The 20934-nt window shown below is 49.5% G+C and overlaps 1 protein-coding gene across 1 annotated transcript in view; it reads left to right on the top strand.

Moving 5' to 3' along the window:
• The first annotated feature begins 756 nt into the window (after positions 1-756).
• Positions 757-20934, top strand: part of ADCYAP1R1 (adenylate cyclase activating polypeptide 1 (pituitary) receptor type I) — a 47670-nt gene continuing 27492 nt past the window's right edge. The window contains exons 1-5 of the mRNA XM_006832272.1: positions 757-810; positions 2369-2477; positions 15694-15801; positions 18209-18229; positions 19295-19336. Coding sequence (XP_006832335.1) covers positions 757-810; positions 2369-2477; positions 15694-15801; positions 18209-18229; positions 19295-19336 — 334 coding nt within the window. The remainder of the gene's footprint in view (positions 811-2368; positions 2478-15693; positions 15802-18208; positions 18230-19294; positions 19337-20934) is intronic.

Here is a 20934-nt window from a genome sequence, read left to right as displayed (position 1 = left end):
CCTTGCAGGATGAGTGGGTTGACGGAGGGTGGTAGGAGGATGTGTCTGTTAAGGTCCAAGGTAGTACCAAGTAGCCTTCTGATGTGATGAGGCAGCTCAGCTTATAAAATCACTCAGTGATCCCAGGCCTTTTCAGAGCTCTGGTCCCTCCTAGCCCTCAGGTCCCATATGGGGCCGGCACCTGGAAGAGTACAAGTGGAGAGCAGGTACACCTTTATGAACAAGGATCAGTGAAGTGGTACCTGTCGTTCCAGCCACGTTCCATGGGTGAGAACTTCATCACATGACCACCCCTGAGAGGAAGAGAGACCGGGCAGTCTCTTGGTGGACATGCATGGCCCTAGCTACAACTGGGAAGAAGGGAAGAAGGAAAAGATCAGGAGAGACAATGCATTTTAAGCAGAGGAGATAGCTATTCCAGATCCTTCCACTGGACTGAGCTAGCTCTGTTCCCCACTGCACTCCCAGTGTCTAGCGTAGAGTAGGTGCTCGACAAATGTCAGGCACACAGAATCAAAAGCAGTCTGGATGAACATATGCAGATGGGATGACACTTGGTGGCTGAGTGCCTGGCTGCAGGTAGGGGAGGGGTCATGAGAGAAGGAGGTGGCTGGACCCACTGTCTCTGCCCCTCCGTCTCCCACTGTATCCACAGGGGTCATGCCTTTTCTTCCTCTCTAGCTCCGAGCCGTCTGGGCTGACCAGGAGCCGTGGGGAATGTGAGATCTGCGCTTGGTTTCCTTCCTGAGATGCACCATGGCCACTGGCATTCTGCGGACCTCCCTGGCTGCTCTCTTCCTGCTGCCTCTGGTAAGAACCAGACCCTCCCTTCCACCACCAGTTGGAGCCCCCACCCTGGAGGATCTAGTCTCCTGCCAAGCTCTAGTCACGTTGCTCTGTCGCTGGGATCTAGGTTGATCAGGGGCAACATCACCACTGGACCACGTGATGCCTTAATGTGAATTAGAAAAAGAGCCCCTTACTCAAGGTCCTGTACTGATTTACCCAGCGTTGCAAATCTGTTACAATGGTGACACAGGTAGATTGTGTGGTACACCACCTACTCAGCTGTGTTCAGTGACCCTAATTAAGGATTTAGGGGGCTCATGTGATCTCCTGTCTCCCAACCCTCGAGCTCTATCAGGTTAGAATTCAGAAGCCTGTCATCTGTTCTGGTCTCTCCTGGAGCAAGAGCAGGGTCAGTGGAGGGTTCCCAGACATTGACACTATCTCTCAAGCTGGGATGGGACTGTCCTGTAAGCCTTGGGTATCAGTCCTAACTCACTGTGTGACCATAGAACATCCCCTCCTTCCTTCTAGAAGCCGCCTGCACATCTGTGAACAGTTAGGGCGGGGCTGGGTGTTTTCAGACTGCTTCCGTATGCACTGTTGCCATTGAATCAGTTCCGACTCATAGCACTTTCTGAGGAGCAGCTGGTGGAATTGAATCACCAATGTTGTGGTTTGCAGTCCAGTGCTAATCATACAGTGCCACACCAGGAGTCCTAAAGAACCACCCTTGCCCTGAAGTTTTGAATTTAAGTCTCAGGACTAGGATGCCACTGTTCTGATGCCAAAGCAGGAACCTTGAAGTCATTTAGTCTTGTGTTTGAATTCCTGTCTGTCACTAACCAGCCATGTGACCTGGAGGAGTTTTATATTTTTTAACATCTCTGAGCCCCCGCTTCCTCCAGGAGACTAGGACAAGAATACATGAAAGAGCAAGTAGGTCCTTCATTGGAAGCTACCCTCGGACTTCCATTGATGTTTTGCCTGCAGCTGATGGGGTGTGCACTTTCTTCCTGATCCCAGCAGGGAGAGAATAAGCTCTCAGTCCATCATCTCCCCCTACCCCTATCTTGCCTCCCTGAAGTGCAGTTGTAGTCTAGTGGTTTCTAGAACTAGACTGCCTGGGTTTGAATCCTGGCTCTACTGTCTGCTAGCTGTGTGATGTGGGGTAAGTTACTTCTCTGTGCTAAATTTCTGCCTCTGGAAAATGGGAAATGATAAAAGTCGTATCTGCTTCATAGTATTTATATATATATATATGTAATTCTCTTAGCATAGTGTTTCACCTAGCAAAGTGCAGTCTATGTACTTACTAACAACAAGACACAAAAACCATAGTCCAAGGAGGGGATGGGACCCATCCCAAGCCAAACAACTGAGTTGACGGTGGATAAGCTTTCACTGTATCTGTGACAGAATTGGGGTGAGGGTCCTTGATGGTTTCGCTGTTTCTCGTCACTATCCTTTTCCTGCTTTGAGGACCCACTCCCTACCCAGGAAGCTGCCCTGGGGTTAGGTAGCAGGGCTTGCAGATGAACCACACAGCCTCCTCCCACCTACCTGTCTGTGTCTCCCGAAGGCCACAGCCATGCACTCTGACTGTATCTTCAAGAAGGAGCAAGCCGTGTGCCTGGAGAAGGTCCAGAGAGCAAATGACATGATGATGAGCTTGAACGACTCCTTCCCTGGTGAGTGGGGATGGGGGCGTGCGGGAGGGGTGGTATCCCAGCACGGGGAGGATCTCAGCCTCGGGCCCAGCTCCTTAGAGAGGGATGGAGACTACAGCTTCCAGGATCCTTCAGAAAGCCCTTTGGGACACTGGAGTTCTGGATCTGCCTTGGGCAGTGACACCAGTTTGCCTATCTGGGGCTGTTCTGGGTGACTGAAGGTGGCTGTCATCTCTCCGGCAGGGCTTCAGAGAGAACTGGTGCTTGGGCTCAGCAGAGCTGTCAGGAAGCTTGTTAACAGGCAGCCTGGGCCACTAGTGACAGTAGGGACACAGCTGTTGCCGAGTTGGACAGTCACTAGGGCTGGTCCACCAGGGCTGGAGGTGGGGGTTCCTTTGCCACTTTCTTTGCTCACTAAGAAGGACTCAGGACTAAGCAGTGGCAGCAACCCAGTCGAAAAGGCTGTCTGGTGCAATGCTTCTCCTGGGGCAGCTGGTAACGTAGGGGGTGGGGTGGGGGCGGCGGCATGCAGGGCAGACATTTAGCACCCTCAGCCCCTCACCCACTAAATGCCAGCCACACCTCCTGATCCCAAAGACAACCAAACAATACCTCCCAACATTCCCCAAAGTCCCCAGGGAGTGGCAAGTCTCCTGAATGAGGCCCCGCGGCCTCTCTCCTTCTACTGACTTCCCTGCTGTGCAGATGGGTGCAAAGGCTCCCTCGGTTTGGTTTCCTGAGTCCCAGTGGAGCCACGGTAAGATTGTGGGGGGAGGCAACCCTTCAGGCTGCCTCAGTCTCATGTCTCAACAACTAGAGGGCTGGCTTCCCAATAATCTGGCCAAAGGGATCCACTTTTTCCTTCAGATCCTCCCCTGGAGCATCATAGGTTTAAATACTTGATTAATCGGCAGTCCAGTTAGACGTAATAGTCCCGCCGGGTCCCAGCTCCCCGGCCAGTTGTTTCTCTGTGAACATTACCTGGTAATGGCACCACTCTTGGCCTTGCAGCCTTGTTGTTGCTCCACCCTAACCTGGTGCTAATGTACTGAGGTGGAAAGTCCACTCTGGGCCCCACCAACTGGGGAAACTGAGCCAGGGAGGGGTCTAGATGGGCAGAAAGTTAGAAGTGGCTAAAAGGATATTTGTTGCCAATATTTTGTGTGGTGGTGGAATTGGATCTCTAAGGGCAGGTGACTGTTTTGGTCCCTGGACGGGCCAGGATGAGAATGGTCTAGAACCTAGAGATCCTGCCTCTAAGGCCATGGTCTTTGTCCTACATCCTAGGGTCTTTCTGACTCAGATACATTTGGCGTGTGCAATAAGCTTGTGTAGGAGGGAGGAACTGGGGTGGGTTATGGAGTGGGGGAATAAAAGGTGGGGAGCTACCACACACATTAATTCCATGCCTGTGTGTTGAGTCCTGGCCGGGCAGAGGACAGGACACAGGTCGGACACAAGTTGGAGAGAGACACTCCCGTGAGGGGACAGGCCAGTGCTAGGAGGAGGTCACCCCCACATGGAGGGCCCAGCAGAGGGAGAGATGAGTTCTTTGTGGGGAGGGGGTAGAGTAGGATTTGTGGTGAGGTGCCAACTGAACTAGGTTTGATTCTCAAACCTCAGAGTCACTAGGGAGTGTGCCCAGGCCCTATCTAATGGACTATGTCAGACAGTCTGGGGTGGGACTGGCCATTGGTAAGATTGAAAAGCTTCCAGGTGATTCTAATTAAAAGCTAGTGCTGAGAACCCCAGAGCTAGGTGGAGGGATGGGCAGGCATTTGGTGGGTAGATGGGGAGAACATCGTGGGCTAACGGAACGTTAGAACGTACCTGGTGGAGGCTCAGGCAGTATAAGCCTGATAGTTTGGGGGGACCATGGTAATCCCCTATATATGGAACCCTGAATTAGAGTGGGTAAAGTTAGGGAAGTGGGACTAGAAAGGAGACTCTTCTGGAGAAGCTGAGGGTCCATCTGCCCCAGAATTGGTGGGACAGGCCAGCAGCAGACTCTACACCACAGGCTCCTCCCCTAAGACTTTACCTGACCTTCCTCAAACCCTGCCTCAGAAGTCTTGACTAATAGCTTATCCCCTTAACCTGAACTTGGACAGGGAACCCCGAGCGTGAGAAGCAAACTATTACCCCTGACCCATCTATTCATCTGTCTACCCATTAATTCATCCATTCTTCTCATTCTCTTAATTCTCTCAATCATTCCCTCACCATCTCACTCGTTCAACTCTCAAGAAGAGCTGACATCTAAGGCCTGGCCCAGGTTGTGTAAGGGAATGGCTGGGGTTAGGGGACTAGAGAGAGACACTGCCTTGCTAATAGGTCTGACTGGCACTTCAGACTTCAGAGAGGTGTGCCAGTCAGGAGGGCTAGAGCTAGTGCTGTGGGGATGAATTTAGTGGAGAGAAAAAGCACTTCCTTTGGGGTCTGCCTGAGAAGAGGACCTCCCCCGCTCCTCCCTAAATGTGTCTTTGAGTCAGGGGTGGGACTTTAGAGTATAGGACTGAGACCTAATTAAGCAGAGTCAAAGGGCAGCTATCAGGTGGGAAAGAAAAGGAGACTGTGGGCCCAGGTGGGCCACCAACTCCACGACCTTTTCCTGTTGTGAACTTCAAGGACCCCTCGTTAAGAGGAAGTACATAGACTACTGTACTTGTGCTTGATTGCATGACCACAACAACCTAGGGAGTAGGGTTCATTGTTGTTAAGTGTCATCGAGTCGGTGCTGACTCATAGCAACCCTGTATAGAGTTTCTGAGGATTGGCTGGTGAGCTTGAACTGCTGACCTTACAGTTCAAACTGACCTTGCAGTCCAGCGCATTAACCCACAGCGCCACACCAAGACTAGGGTCCATTACAAGCCCTATTTTGTAGAAGAGGAAACGGAAGCACAGGAGATTTATTCACCTTACTTAGGGACCTAATCCAATAAGAGGCAGAGATAGAACTTGAATTTAGGATGGCTGTACCCTCAACCTCTAGACTGCACGATCCTTGAAGATTGGCACTTTCTGAGTCACAGTCTCCCCAGTCACTAGCTATAGGACTTTATGAATGAAATTTGACACCTTAATTTTCTTGACTGTAAAATGGAAGGGGAAAAAACTACCTACCTGATTGGGTTATTCCATGAAGCAACAAAATCCGTGGGAAGTGCTGAAGACAGTGTGTGGCATTTAAGTATTCAGCAAATATAAGGGGGCTTCAAAAAGTTTGTGGAAAATGAAATTAACTTTTCATTTCATTTTCCCATGGTTTGAAGCCCCCTCATGGGCATTGCGTTATTAAAGGCAGTCATATTTTTAAGTGCCTGGGATGTAGCTCATCTTGGGCTGGCTCTGAGTTTTTCTGGAGAAGTTTCCTCTCTAGGAAACAGGATGGTGCAGTTTGGAACAATCTGGAGAAGCTTTCTGGAACAGCAGGGAAGGATGAGGACTTCAGAGAACAGATGAAGAGGCAAAGGGAGGTAGGAGAGCAAGCTCCAGGTGGGGGACTATGAGAGTAAAGGCAGAAACGGAACAAAGAGTGTGGTGGTTTGTAGTTGTCTGAGCTAGCACTTAAATATCGGCTTCTGGCTTCTAGATCTTTGCACACAGACACTCATAATAAACACACACATGCACACCCTAACTTAGGGGCTGGGTAGAATTTTTACCATTGCTTTTTAAGAGGCTCTTCAGACGCAAAGTTGTTGTTGTTAAGTATCGTGGAGTCAGTTCCGACTCATAGTGATCCTGCACAGGGTTTCCGAGGAAGCCTCATCTTTCTCCCATGGAACAGCTGGTAGTTTTGAAGTCAGGTTAACGGCCCAACCTTGAGGGTAGCAGCCCGATTTGTAACCACTATGCAATCAGACACAAAGTAGTTACCTAGTAATTCACATGGAGTCACTCAGTGGTTGTTGTTGTTAAATACTGTCGATGGTTCTGACTCGTAGTGAGCCTGTGTAGGATTTCTGAGGCTTTAAATCTTTTGTTGAGCAGAAAGCCTTATTTTTCTCCGGCGAAGCAACTGGTGGGTTCGAACCACTGACCTTGTAGTTTGCAGTGCTGTGCTTATCGTATGGAACAGTTACGTCTACGTATTCCATTTCCAAGGACATGGATATTTTTATCGGACAAGAGCAGATTCCTGCAAAACTCCATCATCATTTCTTTGTGCAGGTTTCTCTGCTCAGAGCTCAATCTCTTCCATTCTGCCTCCAAGAAGACCACGGGGAGATCCTCTAATATAACTGGCTCCCTCTTCTCTTGACACCAGTCACTAGCCTTAGAGGTCAAACCTTTGACCTTATATGTTTCAGTCCATTTTTCCTGGTCTCCATATCATTCTTGTTTTTCGAAGCCCAAATCTCCTGTTCTCCCTGGGCAGAAAATCAGGCAGCAATGGCCCTTGATGGAATCCGGGGGTGACCTTGAAGTTCTGCCACAGGTCCAGTGGAAACTTACTGGCTCTTGAGATGGGTCTCTGCTGCCTGGGGTACAAACAGTTAATGTACTCAACTTCTATCAGAAAGGTTGGGGATTTGAGGTCACTCAGAGGAGTTTTGGATTTCTGGTGTGTTTCTGTGGGTTAATGCACTGGACTGCGAAGTCAGTTTGAATCGCCAGGTCGGTTGTTCAAGTTCACCATTCGCTCCTCGGAAACCCCATACAGGGTCGCTATGGGTCTGAACTGACTCAATGGCACTTAACAACAACAGCAACAAGAGACTCTGGAAGAGAGTCCTAGTAACCTACTTTGGAAAAACCAGCCATTGAAAGCCCTGCCTCTGGGGCACAGTTCTACAGGGGTCGCCATGAGTAGAAGTCAGGCTGATGGTAACTGGTAAGTCAGTCACAGAGCCAGTGAGGGATCTGCATTTGGATGTTTCTAGAGTCTGTGCTCTTAACCTTAGAAGGTCAAGCTCTTAAACTTGGAAGAGAACACACACATATACACTGCTTTCCCCTTGCTGGGGTGGGTGAAAGGTCAAAAGCAGAGGAAGTTGAAATGGGGCTAGAGAGATGTTGGGAGAGGACCTGACATGCATTTTGCACAGCTGCAGAAAGGCCAAAGTCTGTTAATTTTTTAAGGGCTGGGAGAACAGAACCTCTATGGACTTTCTTGGCTGGCTCAATCAGGAACCGCCCCCTGCACCCCCAGTTTTATGCCGCTCCTGTGCAAGGAGGGGCAGGGGGCAAGCAAGGGAAATCAGACACAAAATGGCACCTCCCAGCTTGGTTCATCCTTGTTGTTAAGTGTCATCGAGTCGGTTCCGACTCGTAGCGACCCTGTACAGGGTGTCTGAGGAGCTGCTGATGAATTTGAACCACTGACCTTTTGGTTCAGTGCATTATCCCGCCACACTTTAGCAAGGGCCTTTCCTCTACGAGTTGAGGTCAGCGGGTCCCGCTTCAAAGAGGGATTCAGAGCAGGTTGCCTCTGTGCCTTTCCAGTGCTGATATTCTGGGAGAGTGTTGATCTTGCTGTCAGCCACTAGGAACTTAATTTTCCCTGAGTGTCTGATAAGAGCCCCAGGCCTGCTCTGCATGATATCCACCACTGTCCCTCGGCTGAGCTGGACATCTTGGCCCAAATTAAACATGCTTGTGAACCCCGGGTAGCACTTCATCTCATTGTACTGTGCAATATCACAGTAGGACTGCCGGGGAGCATTTGGTGTCCCTGGAGTGGGACTTTACATGCTTGGCTGCTAACCAAAAGGTTGGAGGTTCAGTCCCATGCAGGTGCTTCAGAGGAAAGGCCTGGTGATATACTTTGGGAAAATCAGCCACTGAAAACCTTCTGGTGACTATTATTGGTAGTTGGCATCAAGTCTATTGATTTAGGGCTATTCTTATGTGGTATAGAATGGAAACACTGTAGAATTGTCTTGGCTGTAGTTTTTACAGAAGCAGATCGCCAGGTCGGTCTTCTTTGCTGCTGGGTGGGTTTGAACCATTCACCTTTAGGTTAATTGTTGTTGTTGTTGTTATGTGCCGTGGAGTCGGAACCGACTCATAGCGACCCTGTACAGGGTTTCCGAGGGTGTAAATCTTTACGGGAGTAGAAAGCCTCATCTTTCTCCCGCGGAGCAGCTGGTAGTTTCGAACTGCTGACCTTGCGGTTCACAGCCCAAGTTGTAACCCCTACGCTACCAGAGCTCCTTATAGTTAAGCACAAATGGTTTGTCCGTATAATGAGACAATATACGTAATGTGATTATATTTCATTTGTGCCCATCCATGTCCTTTAAATCCAATACGTTGAGTCAATAGAAATAAGGTTACTAATTTGTCAGAAGTGAGGTTCGACTGGGGTCTCTCAGGAAGGCACTTGGTTTCCTGAAATCCTTACTCCTCAGTGGCTCAGGATCCTCCTTTCCAGAGAAGATGTCCATTTCCTAAATACAGAGGGCCACAGCTATGCTGAAGGGAAGTACCCATGTGGAGTAGTGGCAACTGAGTTCTTTGCCTGCAACATCCTTGGCATACTTTGAAGATGTTTATTGGGACCAGTGGTTTTGTTCCTCATTCCAAACCCCTGAGCGCTAATTCCAGAGAGCAGTGAGTCCAGACATGGCAACCACTGGCCCAAGTCACAGCAAGGGATGGGGCCAGCTCTGGGATGGGGCCCAGGTCCTTTGTCCAGCCAGGGAGTGCCCTTTCTGCTGCAGTGATTGGTGCCCAGAGAGAAGAAGCACGCCTGTGCGTGGGAACTGGCTTCTCTGCTGTTCCTTAGTTTAGGAGCCGTACAACCAGGAGCCCTGCCTGGGGGGCCTAATGCTTTGTTCACTGCCCAGCCCAGGTCACCTGCTAGACCACCCGTCTGCTAGGACAGGGCCGTCAGCCATTCTCTTTGCAGGGCTGTGGGATTCCATCCCCCTGGATGGTTGGGGTCCTCGTGAAGGTTACCCACACTCTAGACAGGATGGAGGAGGAAGCCCAGAGGAGGTCTGGGCAGGGGCAGGAGGGAGAGACTTGGAAAGAGGATGAGGACATTAGCTCATTGCTGTTCAAGTCTGAGCTCTAAGGATTGTCCCAGGAGCAGAGGACCTTGTCCGGTCCCCATCTTCACATCCACCCTGGACCTTTCTGAGGAGAAGAGGGGAGACTGAGAAAAGGGAAATCACGCCCAGACTAGGCCAGACTTCCTGTCCTCAGAGCAAGATGTTATTGCATGAATTTCACAGCTGTTCCAGACTGAACAGGGTCTGGGTGCCCAGCAGGGTCCATAGAGCCCCTCACTCTGAAAACAGTATTTCATGTTGGGCTTGAGGCCATATCTGACAAGAGTCCATTTCTGCCCATACTGTGTTTCCTTTAGTCTGGTGTTGCTCTAACTTTACACTGCATCAGGGTCCCTGGGCTGGGATAACTGCTGCAAAGCACCTCCTCCCCACTCTGATTCAGGAATGGTGGGGCCTGAGCATCAGCATGTCTGCCAAGTTCCCAGGTAACATTACTGTGTAGGGTCCACACTTTGAAAACCACCACACTAGTCTTTTTAGCCTTCTAGACGGGAGCGCTGCGTCTTTGTTGTTGTTATTGTTGTTAAGTGCCATTGAGTTGGTTCCGACCCAGTATAGGGTTTCCGAGGAGTGACTGGTGAGCTTGAACTGCCAACCTTGCATTTCAAATGACTTTGCAGTCCAGCGCATTAACCCGCACCGCCACACCTTTTAGGGCCCCCTATTTCACCGGAACTCATAATTGGTCTTCATTTTAGGGAACAGAAACCTTGGCTGTCAAAGAGATTCCAGCAGATTGCTTCAGTTTCCCCTTGAATCGCCTGTTAAAATGGGGGACTTGTTCTCATTCTGTCCAGAATCTCTCAATGGAAGGGCTAGGGCTTCTACTGTGTCCCTTTGATGCTATTGGCCTCATGAGTTCTGAATGCAGTGGAACCTGACAGAATCACCATGACAACCTGAGACTAGCTCCTTATTTTGTTCAAATCCAAGGGCTAATAGCTTTTTCCTTCTCTCTGAATTCCACCTTCCTAAGTGGACTTTTCCCCTCCCTGCTCTCACAAATCAATGCCACTCTTTGGCCATTTTATGTCTGGTATCTTCCAGGGAATCAGCCTGCAGCACTCTATCACCTGAGGTAGGAATCCCCCAGCGCCTGAATTCCTGGGATAAAGTGGACAGAACCAGGAGTGCATAGGGTGGGGGTAGGTTGAGGACACAGACTCAGAGCTGTGTAGATGTGGGGGTACACGGGTAGAGATAGAGAGGTTTGTGGGGTTTTTTTTTTTTTTTTCACGAGTAGGGAGCTCTGGTGGCATAGTGGTAACTGCTTCCCTGCTCACTGAAAGGTCTGCAGTTTGTACCACGTGGGAGAAAGATGAGGCAGTCTGCTTGCATAAAGATCATTATTGTTAGGTGCCATCGAGTCGGTTCCTACTCATAGTGATCCTGTATACAACCTCAGTCCTATCCTAACAGGTCTCCATAGCGTTGCTCTTCTGACCTTGAAATAGATTCTTTCCTTACAATCTCATCAGAGCATATGATGTTCTTGTCCTTAAGCCCCCCTATGGTAAGCCAAATAATGGCCCCAAAGCTGTCCACATCCTCATCCATGAAACCTGTGAATGGATTACCTCACATGGCAGAAGGGACTTTGCAGATGTAACTAAGGATCTGGTTGTTGTTAAGTGATGTTGAGTTGGTTCCAACTCATAGCGACCCTGTGTAGGGTTTCTAAGGAATGACTGGAGGGTTTGAACCACCAACCTTTTAGTTAATAGTCTAGTACAGTGCCATACCAGGACTCCTGAGATAAAAACAATATCCTGGATTATCTGGGTGACCCTACAAAGGCAATCATTTTTAAAAGTTGCTGTTGATTTTATTTATTTATTTATCTATCTATCAGTCTATCTGTCTGTCTGTCTGTCTTTCTGTCTATCTATGATGGCCCACTCACCCCCACTGTGTGTCAGAATAGAACTGTGCCCCATAGGGTTTTCAGTGATTGGTATTTTTGGAAGTAGTTCCCCAGGCCTTTCTTTCTTCTGGGGTGGAGCCAACTGCCAACTTTCTGTTTGGACTGTCCAATGTGTTAACCATTTGCTCCACCCAGAGATTCTGATTCATTGTATTCTTATTAAGTGCAGTGGAGTCAGCTCTGACTCATAGTGATCCTATATAGAGTTTTCAAGAAGTTCAGTGGGTTTGAACCACCGACCTTGCAATTAGCAGTTCAGTGCTTATCCTACAGCACCATAGTAGGACTTCCTGACTCATAATAATAATAGGTACTTAATGTTTCTTAAATAAATGAGTGATTAAGGGAGGAAGAAGAGGAAAGAGATGGTGAGAAGATAGGAGAAGTAAAAAGAAGAGATGATAGAGAAGGTACATACAAAGAAGGAAAAGAGCTCACTGAAAATCCTCCACTCCCAATAAAACCAGACGCTGTGAAGATTATTGGCGTATAGAACAGATGACAATATAGAAGCTGGATTTTTTTTTTCTTCTGTATGAGTGGAAGGAAAAGAAGTTGCTACCCTTTGGCTGGTTTGAACTACAAACCAGTGGTTACAAGCGCACCAGCTGCTCCTTGGAAACCCTATGCAGGACCACTATGGGTCGGAACCAAAAGCTCAAGGCTCTTTCAGGAGCCAACTCTCATCCTCTTATACCCCAGGGAAGGATCTGAATCTCCTGAGGCCAGCATTGGTCCCATCCAAGATGTGAGAGAAAATGAGAGCCTGCATCTCTTCCCACCTGGGTCATGGGGGAGGTGACCACTGCTGGGGAAATGGGCCAGTGGGCATTCTGGGAAACCCTGGGGGAGTGGCTATGAGTCTCCCTCCACTCCAGTGATTCAGGTCAGAGGGGTGAACTGGGATTGTGAGCTCCAAATGGAGTCAGGGACATTTTCCTCTAAAGGTAGACACTGGGATTGGGGCTGCTGGGGATGGGATTTAGCTAGGCTTCCAGGATAGGCTTCACCTGTCCTGGTGTGATCAGAATTGTCCCTAGGACTCTCCGCCTCTGGAGGCAGAAAGATGCCTCAGTAGGGCTTGGTGAGTTCTGGTAAGTGGGCAGAGGTAGGAACCTTGGCAGATGCCCTTTGGATGAAGGAAGCGAGTTCCAGCTTCCTTTGAGCCTTCCTTTGTGGCACTGGCAGGTCTTAGAGTGACTCTCTGATTCAGAATTAAGTTCTTGTCACTTAAGACCCAGCCCTCATTGTGCAACCGGGGGAACTGAGTCATGGGGAGAGGGAGACTTGCCATGGACATGCAGTGAGCCTTTGGCAGAAATGGACTCAAGCTCGGGTCTTATGACTTCTGATGCATGAGCTGAGGGGGGACCATCCCTGCCTTTCCCCCCTTCCTCTGTCCTCAGCCATAACCTTCACAGCTTTGTTTCTTCTCTACCATAACCCTGGTGCCCAGATGGTACTTGGCATATGGTAGGTGTCCAATAAATAATTGTTGAAGAAAGAAAGATTTCAATCCCTGCCCTGCCCCTACACCTTTGACTCCCCCAACATGGGAGGGCGCTCTCCCCTTCCGCCATCTTGCCAGACTGTTGTGCTCCTCACTGACCCTCAACCCTGGAGACGCTGCTCATTCCATCTAAAGTGCCTGCGTGACCTCAAGGAACGTCAGCTGGCTGTAGCAGCTGGCTGCGCTACAGTCTAATGTTCCACATTAAGGGAACAACTGCTGGCTGGGGCTCCTGAGGCATGAGCCAAACACAAGTTCTCTCTACGGCCATCCCGCAGGCAGCACGCGATACGGCAGTCAGTGATGGAGTCATTGGGCTTCCTTCAAGGACATGATGTCACAGCAGCCCCGTGTTGGCTAGACGTCCCACTCTGATGAGTGGGCAGGAATAATTGATAATTGGCCTATTGCTGCAACACTGAGGTCTGGCTTCATTCACTCCCCTGGCTCTCAGTTCCCTCAAGTTCTTGCTTTGTTGTCCTCAGAATTTTCCATGGTGCCCCAGCTTCCACACACTGTCATCATGAGCAGGAGGCTATAGGCCAACATGATGGGTGTGAGTTCTAAAATATCCGGGTCTGAAATTTGGAGCAACAGGGTTGTCTGCACCCAAAAGCTGTGGGTTGTCTTCTGGTACAAACGGCACCTAGAAAATCAGGGACTCAATCAGAGAGGATGTGGTGTGTGAGGATGCCCAAGCACCTTGTCTGACAGCTCGCTACCCAGACTCCCTCTGTGATCTGTCAGTAGCCCTTGTCCTCACCTTAGTGGGCTATTTCAGCTCCCAGCCAGTCTTCTCTCAGGGGAATGATTCACAGGGGCACCTATTGCAGTATGGGAATTAATACTACTACTACGAATGCAAAGGAGCTCTGGTAGCGTAGTGGTTACAAATCGGGCTGCTAATCTCAAGGTCAGCAGTTCGAAACTGCCACCTGTTCCTTCAGAGAAAGACGAGGCTTTCTGTTCCCATAAAGATTTATAGCCTAGGAAACCCTGTATAGGGTCTCTATGAGTCGGAACCGACTCCACGGCACACAACCACCTCTACCACTACTAATGTAAGTGTACTGAATGCTGACAGCCCAGCTTGGCCCTAGGAGACACATTAACTCATTATAAACCCACATATGAACTCCTGAATCTCCACAACATCCTGGTGAGGAGGACTCGGTCAGCCACCCCACTTTCCCCATCCACAGCCCATCCTACAGACGCCTCAGCACGTTACGAACCTTTCATAGAACACTGTCCTCTGTACTCTCTGACATGCCACACTTCTCTGTCTCCCCTCCCCTTACACCTTTGGCTGTTTGCGTTGGATTTCCACATTATGTGTGATGCCTCTGCCCATCTTATAAATATGGGGTTCTCTCAAGTTCTTCTCATCTGACACCCTTTCTCTGAGTGAACACTCCAATCCCATGGCATCTAGCAGTTCCCATTCTGCTGGAGTGAAAATCAAGAGGTGGGATGACTGAGCCTTGAGGGAGAGTGGAAGGGCCTGGGGTACCATGCTAGGGAATTGGAGGAAGCTGGGAGCCATTGGAAGGTTGACGTTGACGAGGTGCATGGCGCAGCCTGGGGAAGATCACTCTCAACTTTGTGTGTGTGGGGACTCACTAAGCGAGGAGGCCACTCAGGAAGTCACCACCCTGGTCCAAGTGAAAGTAAGTAGAGCCTTATCTCCGTGGGGCCCAGAGAGATTGGAGAGTAAGAGTGGATTCCATAAGTAGTTAGAGGTAAACCCAGCAGTACGTGGTGGCTGATTAGATACAAAGATGGAGGAAGAGATGAAGAAAGGAAGAGCTCTAGGTTGCCACCTGGAGGCTGGACCAGGAAACCAGGTTTTAGCAGGATGGTGCTGAGCCGAGCCTCTGGCCCTTCAAGGTGGGGGGTATCCAGCAGACAACTGGCTGAGTGAGTCAGCTCTCAGGAAGTGGTTGGAGATGAGTGTTGGAAGGCTTCCTGTTGTTCTTTCCATGAGCATGACTGTGTCAGGGGTGAGAGGGCAGGAGGGTCAAGGTCAGGGTGGAGACAGCACCTGCATGCAGAGGTTTGAGAGGAACTGGTCCCAAAGAGATGGTGGCCCAGTCAAGGAGGGGCTGTATGTGTTGGCCGGATTTGGCAGTTCAGAAGGCACAGGTGGCATTGTTGTGTGACTCTGAGTTGATTCCGATTTGTTTGTGACCCTGCATAGGGGTCCGAGATCAGCTGGTGAGTTTGAACTGCTGATCTTTTGGTTACCAGTCCAGTGCTTATCCTATAGTGCCACTGCAGTTAGAACCATTTCAGTGCTGCAGGAATGAAGCACAAGGGGGAGGCGAGGAGGTAGAGACGGGGTGCAGGGAGCTCCACTGACAGAATTTCAGGGCCAGGAGAAGGCAGAGGGGTCTGAGGATGTGTGCGGTCCTCAGACTTGAAAATCGGATCCTCAAACTGGACATCTTCTTCCTGTCAGCTAAGGCCCAACAAGCCACCTCGCTATTCATTGTGTGTGTGTAAACTCTCCATCAGTGTGTGTGCGTGAGCCCTCCCTCAGTGGTGTGTGTATGTGACTCTTCCCTCAGGCAGTGCGTGTATGGGTGAGTTCTCCCTCAGTGTGTCCCTGTGAGCTCTTCCTCAGGCAGTGTATGTGTGTGTGTGCCCTCCCACAGTGTGTGTGTGGGTGAGCCCTCAGTGTGTGTATGTTTGTGTGTGTGTGTGAACCCTCCCTCTGACTGCTCGTGTGTGCTTGGCTGAGCCCACACTCACCGTGGTCCTCTTTCTTCCTCACAGGCTGCCCCGGGATGTGGGACAATATTACATGTTGGAAGCCTGCCCGTGTGGGTGAGATGGTCCTTGTCAGCTGCCCTGAACTATTCCGAATCTTCAACCCGGACCAAGGTATGCGTAGCCCAAGGGCTCTTCAGAATACACCAATATACTCAGTCTTGCCTACTCTGCAAGTTTGGGCCCAGGCCTCCTTTGACATTGAGGCACCAGGAGAGCAGCTGCCCTGCCCCAGGGCTCCCAGGCTGCTGGAGATAAAACCAGAGGCCGTCATGCACACATAGGCACATGGAAGTGTCCCTCAAACTTGGCACCGGGTGCCTGTGGAGGTGCTGGCATTCCTGGTAAGAGCAAGGCTGTGCTTCCTGACAGGATAGCCTATCACTTACCCACATGGGGATCTCAAACAAGGTCATTCTCCTTTCTATGTCCCAGGTCACTAATCTGTAAAAGGAGTAAGGCTGGTGTGCTTACTACCGCACGGGTGGCTTTGCAAGAAGTCAAGTGAAGTGACACATGTGAAAATCACTTAGCGTGGAGGGACCGGGACATTTTAAATCTTCAATAATAGATGTCAGTTGATGCCATCATCATCACTCATACTTACACAGTGACACTCACAGGCGGAATGAGACATGTGAAGACAAGAAGGACACAGAGACCCTCACCCACATATGCACTCAGAGCCACTCAGATATGGATCCTGAGCCCAGGTCCTCCTTTGGCTGTGAGTCCATTGGTTCTCCTGGCCAGTTCTAGCTACCCAGCCAAGACCTTGTGGACCCCAAAGACGGTTGAAAATCCAGCCGTGACTCTGTGGGTATCAAGGAAGGTGGGGCTGGACTCCAGGCGAGTGATGTAGTGAAAACTGGACTCCTGAGCCTGGGACTAGGGGGTCGGTTAGAGGAAGATGGAGGGCAGGAGCTCCTGGCAGGGATCTGAGTCACCTGAGTCACCTGCGTAGTCATGCACAGATCCCTTCTGATCTCGGCTTCAGCGTCTCCTAAGGTTTAGCCTGACATATCCAAGTGGAGAGTTTCCAAGCTCTGTAAGCACTGGACTACTAACCACAAGGTTCATAGTTCAAACTCACCAGCCACTCCATAGGTAAACGAAGTGGTTTCTGTTCCCATAAAGATAAACAGCCTTGAAACCCTACACAAGGTTGGTATGAGTCAGAATCGATTTGATGGCACTGGGCTGGTTTTTCATGGCTCCATCCATAGGCCTGCATGCCACATGCCCTGGCCAGGCTCATGTGCCAGGCTCTTTCTCTCTTGTGAGAGACAAAAGGCAAATCCTCTTTCTAACTGAGTTTCAGCAATCATGATTCTATCCTGGAGGTTACAGAGGGAAATTGCAGCTGTGTTGGGGCCCCAAATCCCTGTTTTAGGCTCTTGCCCCAGGATCAGAGAAACCAAACAACAACAGCACACCAACTCAATTGTCATTGAAGTGATCCTGGTTTATGGGCATTCCATGTGTCACAATACAACTGTGCCCCCTAGGGTTTTCAGTGACAAATTTATCTTTCTTTTCTTTTTTTTTGCCTTTCTTTTGAGACACCTCTGAGTGGACACCAACTTCCGAGCCTTCTGGTTATCAGTCAAGTGCATTAACTATTTGTATTACCCAGGGACTTCCAAGACTAGAGAAGAGAAAAGGCAGGCTTATGACTAACTTATTGCCTCCCCCGACTTCCTCTCTGGGGCAGCTTAGCCACACCTCCCACCTCTAGGCCTCTTGCCAGGCCAGAAGGAAGGTAGCAGTTAAACTCTCCCACACTGAGGATTTGGGGACTGAGTGTGAACCAAAGTCAGGACTAGGTGTAGATTTGAAAGAAGAGAGCCACAGGGAGATGCGGACTGAGGGTGCATAGCATCAGGGCAGCAGGCTCTGTGGAGGTCAGGAGCATCCCGTCTCTGATTCATTCCATAGGAACCAACTGAATCATTCCTTTCGTTTGTAAATCCTTCCATTCAGCCATGTGCTGAAACTTTGTTGAGTACCTACTGGATGTCAGGTACCACTCTGAGACTGTTCCTTTTCAAATTTGAACAGACAAAAATGCAAACTCAATCAACAGTGAAGGAAGATTTGCTCCAGCTGTACTGTTCTCCAGACTGAATCCCTCACTCTGTACTTGGCAGCCCCACAGTGAACTGGCTATTTACAAGGTTCAGCAAGGCAGCGCCTTTGAGCACCTCTATTCCCAGACCTTGATGAGTGAGATTTGCCTTAAATGCTTAGAAGGGAGACCACGGGATTTTTGTACTGGTGGTCCCTGTGCAGAAGGTGCCTGCATTGAATTCTCTCCTGCTTTTCAGTTTCTCATTTCTTTTTAACTTTCATATTTCCTGAGCTGGAGATCCCCAGCTGGTTCCCACTTTGTAGTCATCCTTACTTCTGGGCCCGCAGCAGATTCTCTCCAGCTGGAGGGTGTTTGGTGGAAAGAAATCAGTGGGGGGCAGTGACAGCAGACCCCTCACTTACCTCTCTCTTCTCTCTCTCTCTGTTTCAGCTTGGGAGACTGGGGCCATCGGTAAGAAGACCTGTGATGAGGACAGGTGGCTGTCCATTGGTTCACCCATCGGGAACCCAGCATCAGGACATCCCTGTGTCCAGTGGCAGGGAGTGGGTAGGGGTGGAATGATAGGGTCATTAGAAATTAGGGTCTGTCCTTCCTCCCTCTCTCCCAGCTCCCTCCCACTTGTTCATATGGGAAGTGGTGATGATGACCCAGGAAGTTGGGAGACTTAGATCTAACCTCAGGGTATGTGTTGGCTTACTTGGGAGGATGAGACTCACAAATGGAGGGTTTAGAGAACAGGTCACATGTTCACATAGGCACAGTTGTGTCTACACATTCAAGCTGGATTGTGTGCCTGAGTCCACATAAATACTGGCATCATCGGTGGCCAAGAAGAACAGGCAAGAGGATAGGGAAGACTTAGCTCTGCGGCATGCAGACAGAATGATGAAGAGAGCAGGGAAGGCTTCCTGGAGGCAGTGGCATACCAACTGGGTCCTGGATTTTGAGATTGGAAATGGGGCTTCATTGCTGGCAAGGACTGGCATAAGGGAAGGTTAGAAGTGGGAATACATGGTAGGGAGAGGAGGAAACATGTTCTGAGGATTAAGGAACATGGTAGGGAGAGGAGGAAACATGTTCTGAGTCCCAGATTCCTTTTGATGAGAGCAGTTTGGAGGCTAAGGTTGAGCACCAAAGAGGAAACTCCAAGCCTTGGCCCTAGTCTCAGGTTTCTGTTCTTTGCCTGTTTTTAACAAGGCCCAATTATCCTCTTCCATTTCCTCCCACTCCTCCTGTGCTCTGGAGGCCCTCCACCATTGCACCTGGAAGTTCCCTATTTCCTGAGGGTCCAGAAGGGACCCTGAGTCCTGGACTAGCCTGAGCATCAGAGCAATTTGACTTTAGAAGGTGCGATGTGTCTGAAAGTTGTACAGCCGCTCTGTGTGATGCTGTCTCTTGGTGAAGACCCCGCCATCTGCTTCCAGGAGAGCCAGACTTCCTGGGTGGAGTGGGTAGCCCTCCTTGGCATGCTGAAAAGCCACGAGTTTTGACTGATGGCACATCTGTGTTTTGCAGGAGAGTTTGACTTTGCTGACAGTAACTCCTTGGATCTCTCAGGTAAGGGGTATGCTGTGGTTGGCAGTGGGCTGGAGGAGGGCCTCTGCTGCCCTCTGAACTTAGAGACCCACAATCCAGCTGGCTATGCCCCTCTGTGGTAGTGCAATTTCTGACAAGTTTCTTTTCTTCTCTTAAAGCTGTGGGATTTTATTCACCACAAATTGCACCTAAACACACACACTCTGAACATTTTGCATACAATTTCAGGAGAGTTTTAGATCTCTGAAACCCTTAATGCCTACTGTTAGATGGTCCCTAACAGTTTTTGGAACCTGACTTATAGAATCTACCCATTTTCGTACAGTGGATTCTGCGCCACAGTGGACAGAGTGGAACTGTCCAAGGCTGTAAGTCTCTATGGAAGCAGACTGCCACATCTTTTTCCCAGGGAGCGGATGGTAGGTTGGAACAACTGTGTATGTAGCTAGGGTGCCACCAGGGCTCCTGATATATAGAACAGCAGTGCTCAAACTTGGTGCATCGCAACCACGTGGAGTGTGCATGCATTAAAGCATAGATTTCTGACTGAGTAGAGCACTGGATTATTGTTAAGTGATGTCCAGTCAGTTCTGACTCATAGCAACTCGGGATAGGGCTTCCAAGGAGCGACTGGTGAGTTTGAACCCCCAACCTTGCGGTTGGCAGTCCATTACTTTTTCTCCACGGCCACGCCAGGACTTCAGGGTATAGGGGTGGGGCCTGCTACTTTGCATTTCTAACTGTTGTTGTTGTTGTTGTTGTTAAGTACCGTGGAGTCGGTTCTGACTCATAGTGACCCTGTACAAGGTTTATGAGGTTGTACGTCTTTATGGGAGCAGAAAGCCTCATCTTTCTCCCATGGAACAGCTGGTAGTTTCAAACTTCTGACCTTGAGGTTCACAGCCCGATTTGTAACCACTACGCTACTAGAGCATTTCTAACTAGTTCCCCAGAAATCCCTGGGTGAAGCAAATAGTTAAGCAATCTGCTGTTAACTGAAAGATTGGAGGTTTGAGTCCATCCAGAGGCACATAGGAAGAAAGTCCTGGTGATCTGCTTCCAAAAGGCAGCCATTGGAAACCATAGGGAACACAGTTTTACTTTGAAACACCTGGGATTGCCATGAGTTGGAATCGGCTCAGTGTCAACTGGTTTGATTTTTGTTTTTTGTTTTTCTGGTTCTCTGCTCTTCCAAATGATGCTGATCTGGTCTGGGGAGGTCACAATTTGGGAACCACTACCTTAAAATTCTGTCTTCTAAAACACCTGTGTTCCCTATGACGTTGCTGGAGCAAAATGGCCTGGGCGGCTCTCTTAGAGTTGGTAAAATCAATGCGGGAGTTTGACAATGTGGAGAGTACTCCATGTGCTAGAGAGTTCTGTCAGAACAATAGAAGTGCAAATTCATGGAACAGTTCTGAACAAAACAGCGTATACTTTTCTGAGCCCACACTGTACTTGTTACAAAAAGAAAAAAGAAAGGAAAACAAAGAGGAAGGAAAAGGCTTTTTATCTACAGGGCACTTTGATTATTGTTTTTCAAAGCAGCTTCCCGTCCTCTTCCCACTGCCATCATCTTGGAGACCCAGAGCAGGGATGGAACTTGGCTGAAGCAGTGA

This window comes from Chrysochloris asiatica, unplaced genomic scaffold, assembly GCF_000296735.1.
Source record: "Chrysochloris asiatica unplaced genomic scaffold, ChrAsi1.0 scaffold00006, whole genome shotgun sequence".
Classification (NCBI taxonomy): domain Eukaryota; kingdom Metazoa; phylum Chordata; class Mammalia; order Afrosoricida; family Chrysochloridae; genus Chrysochloris; species Chrysochloris asiatica.
This window is presented reverse-complemented; position numbering and strand designations above follow the sequence as displayed.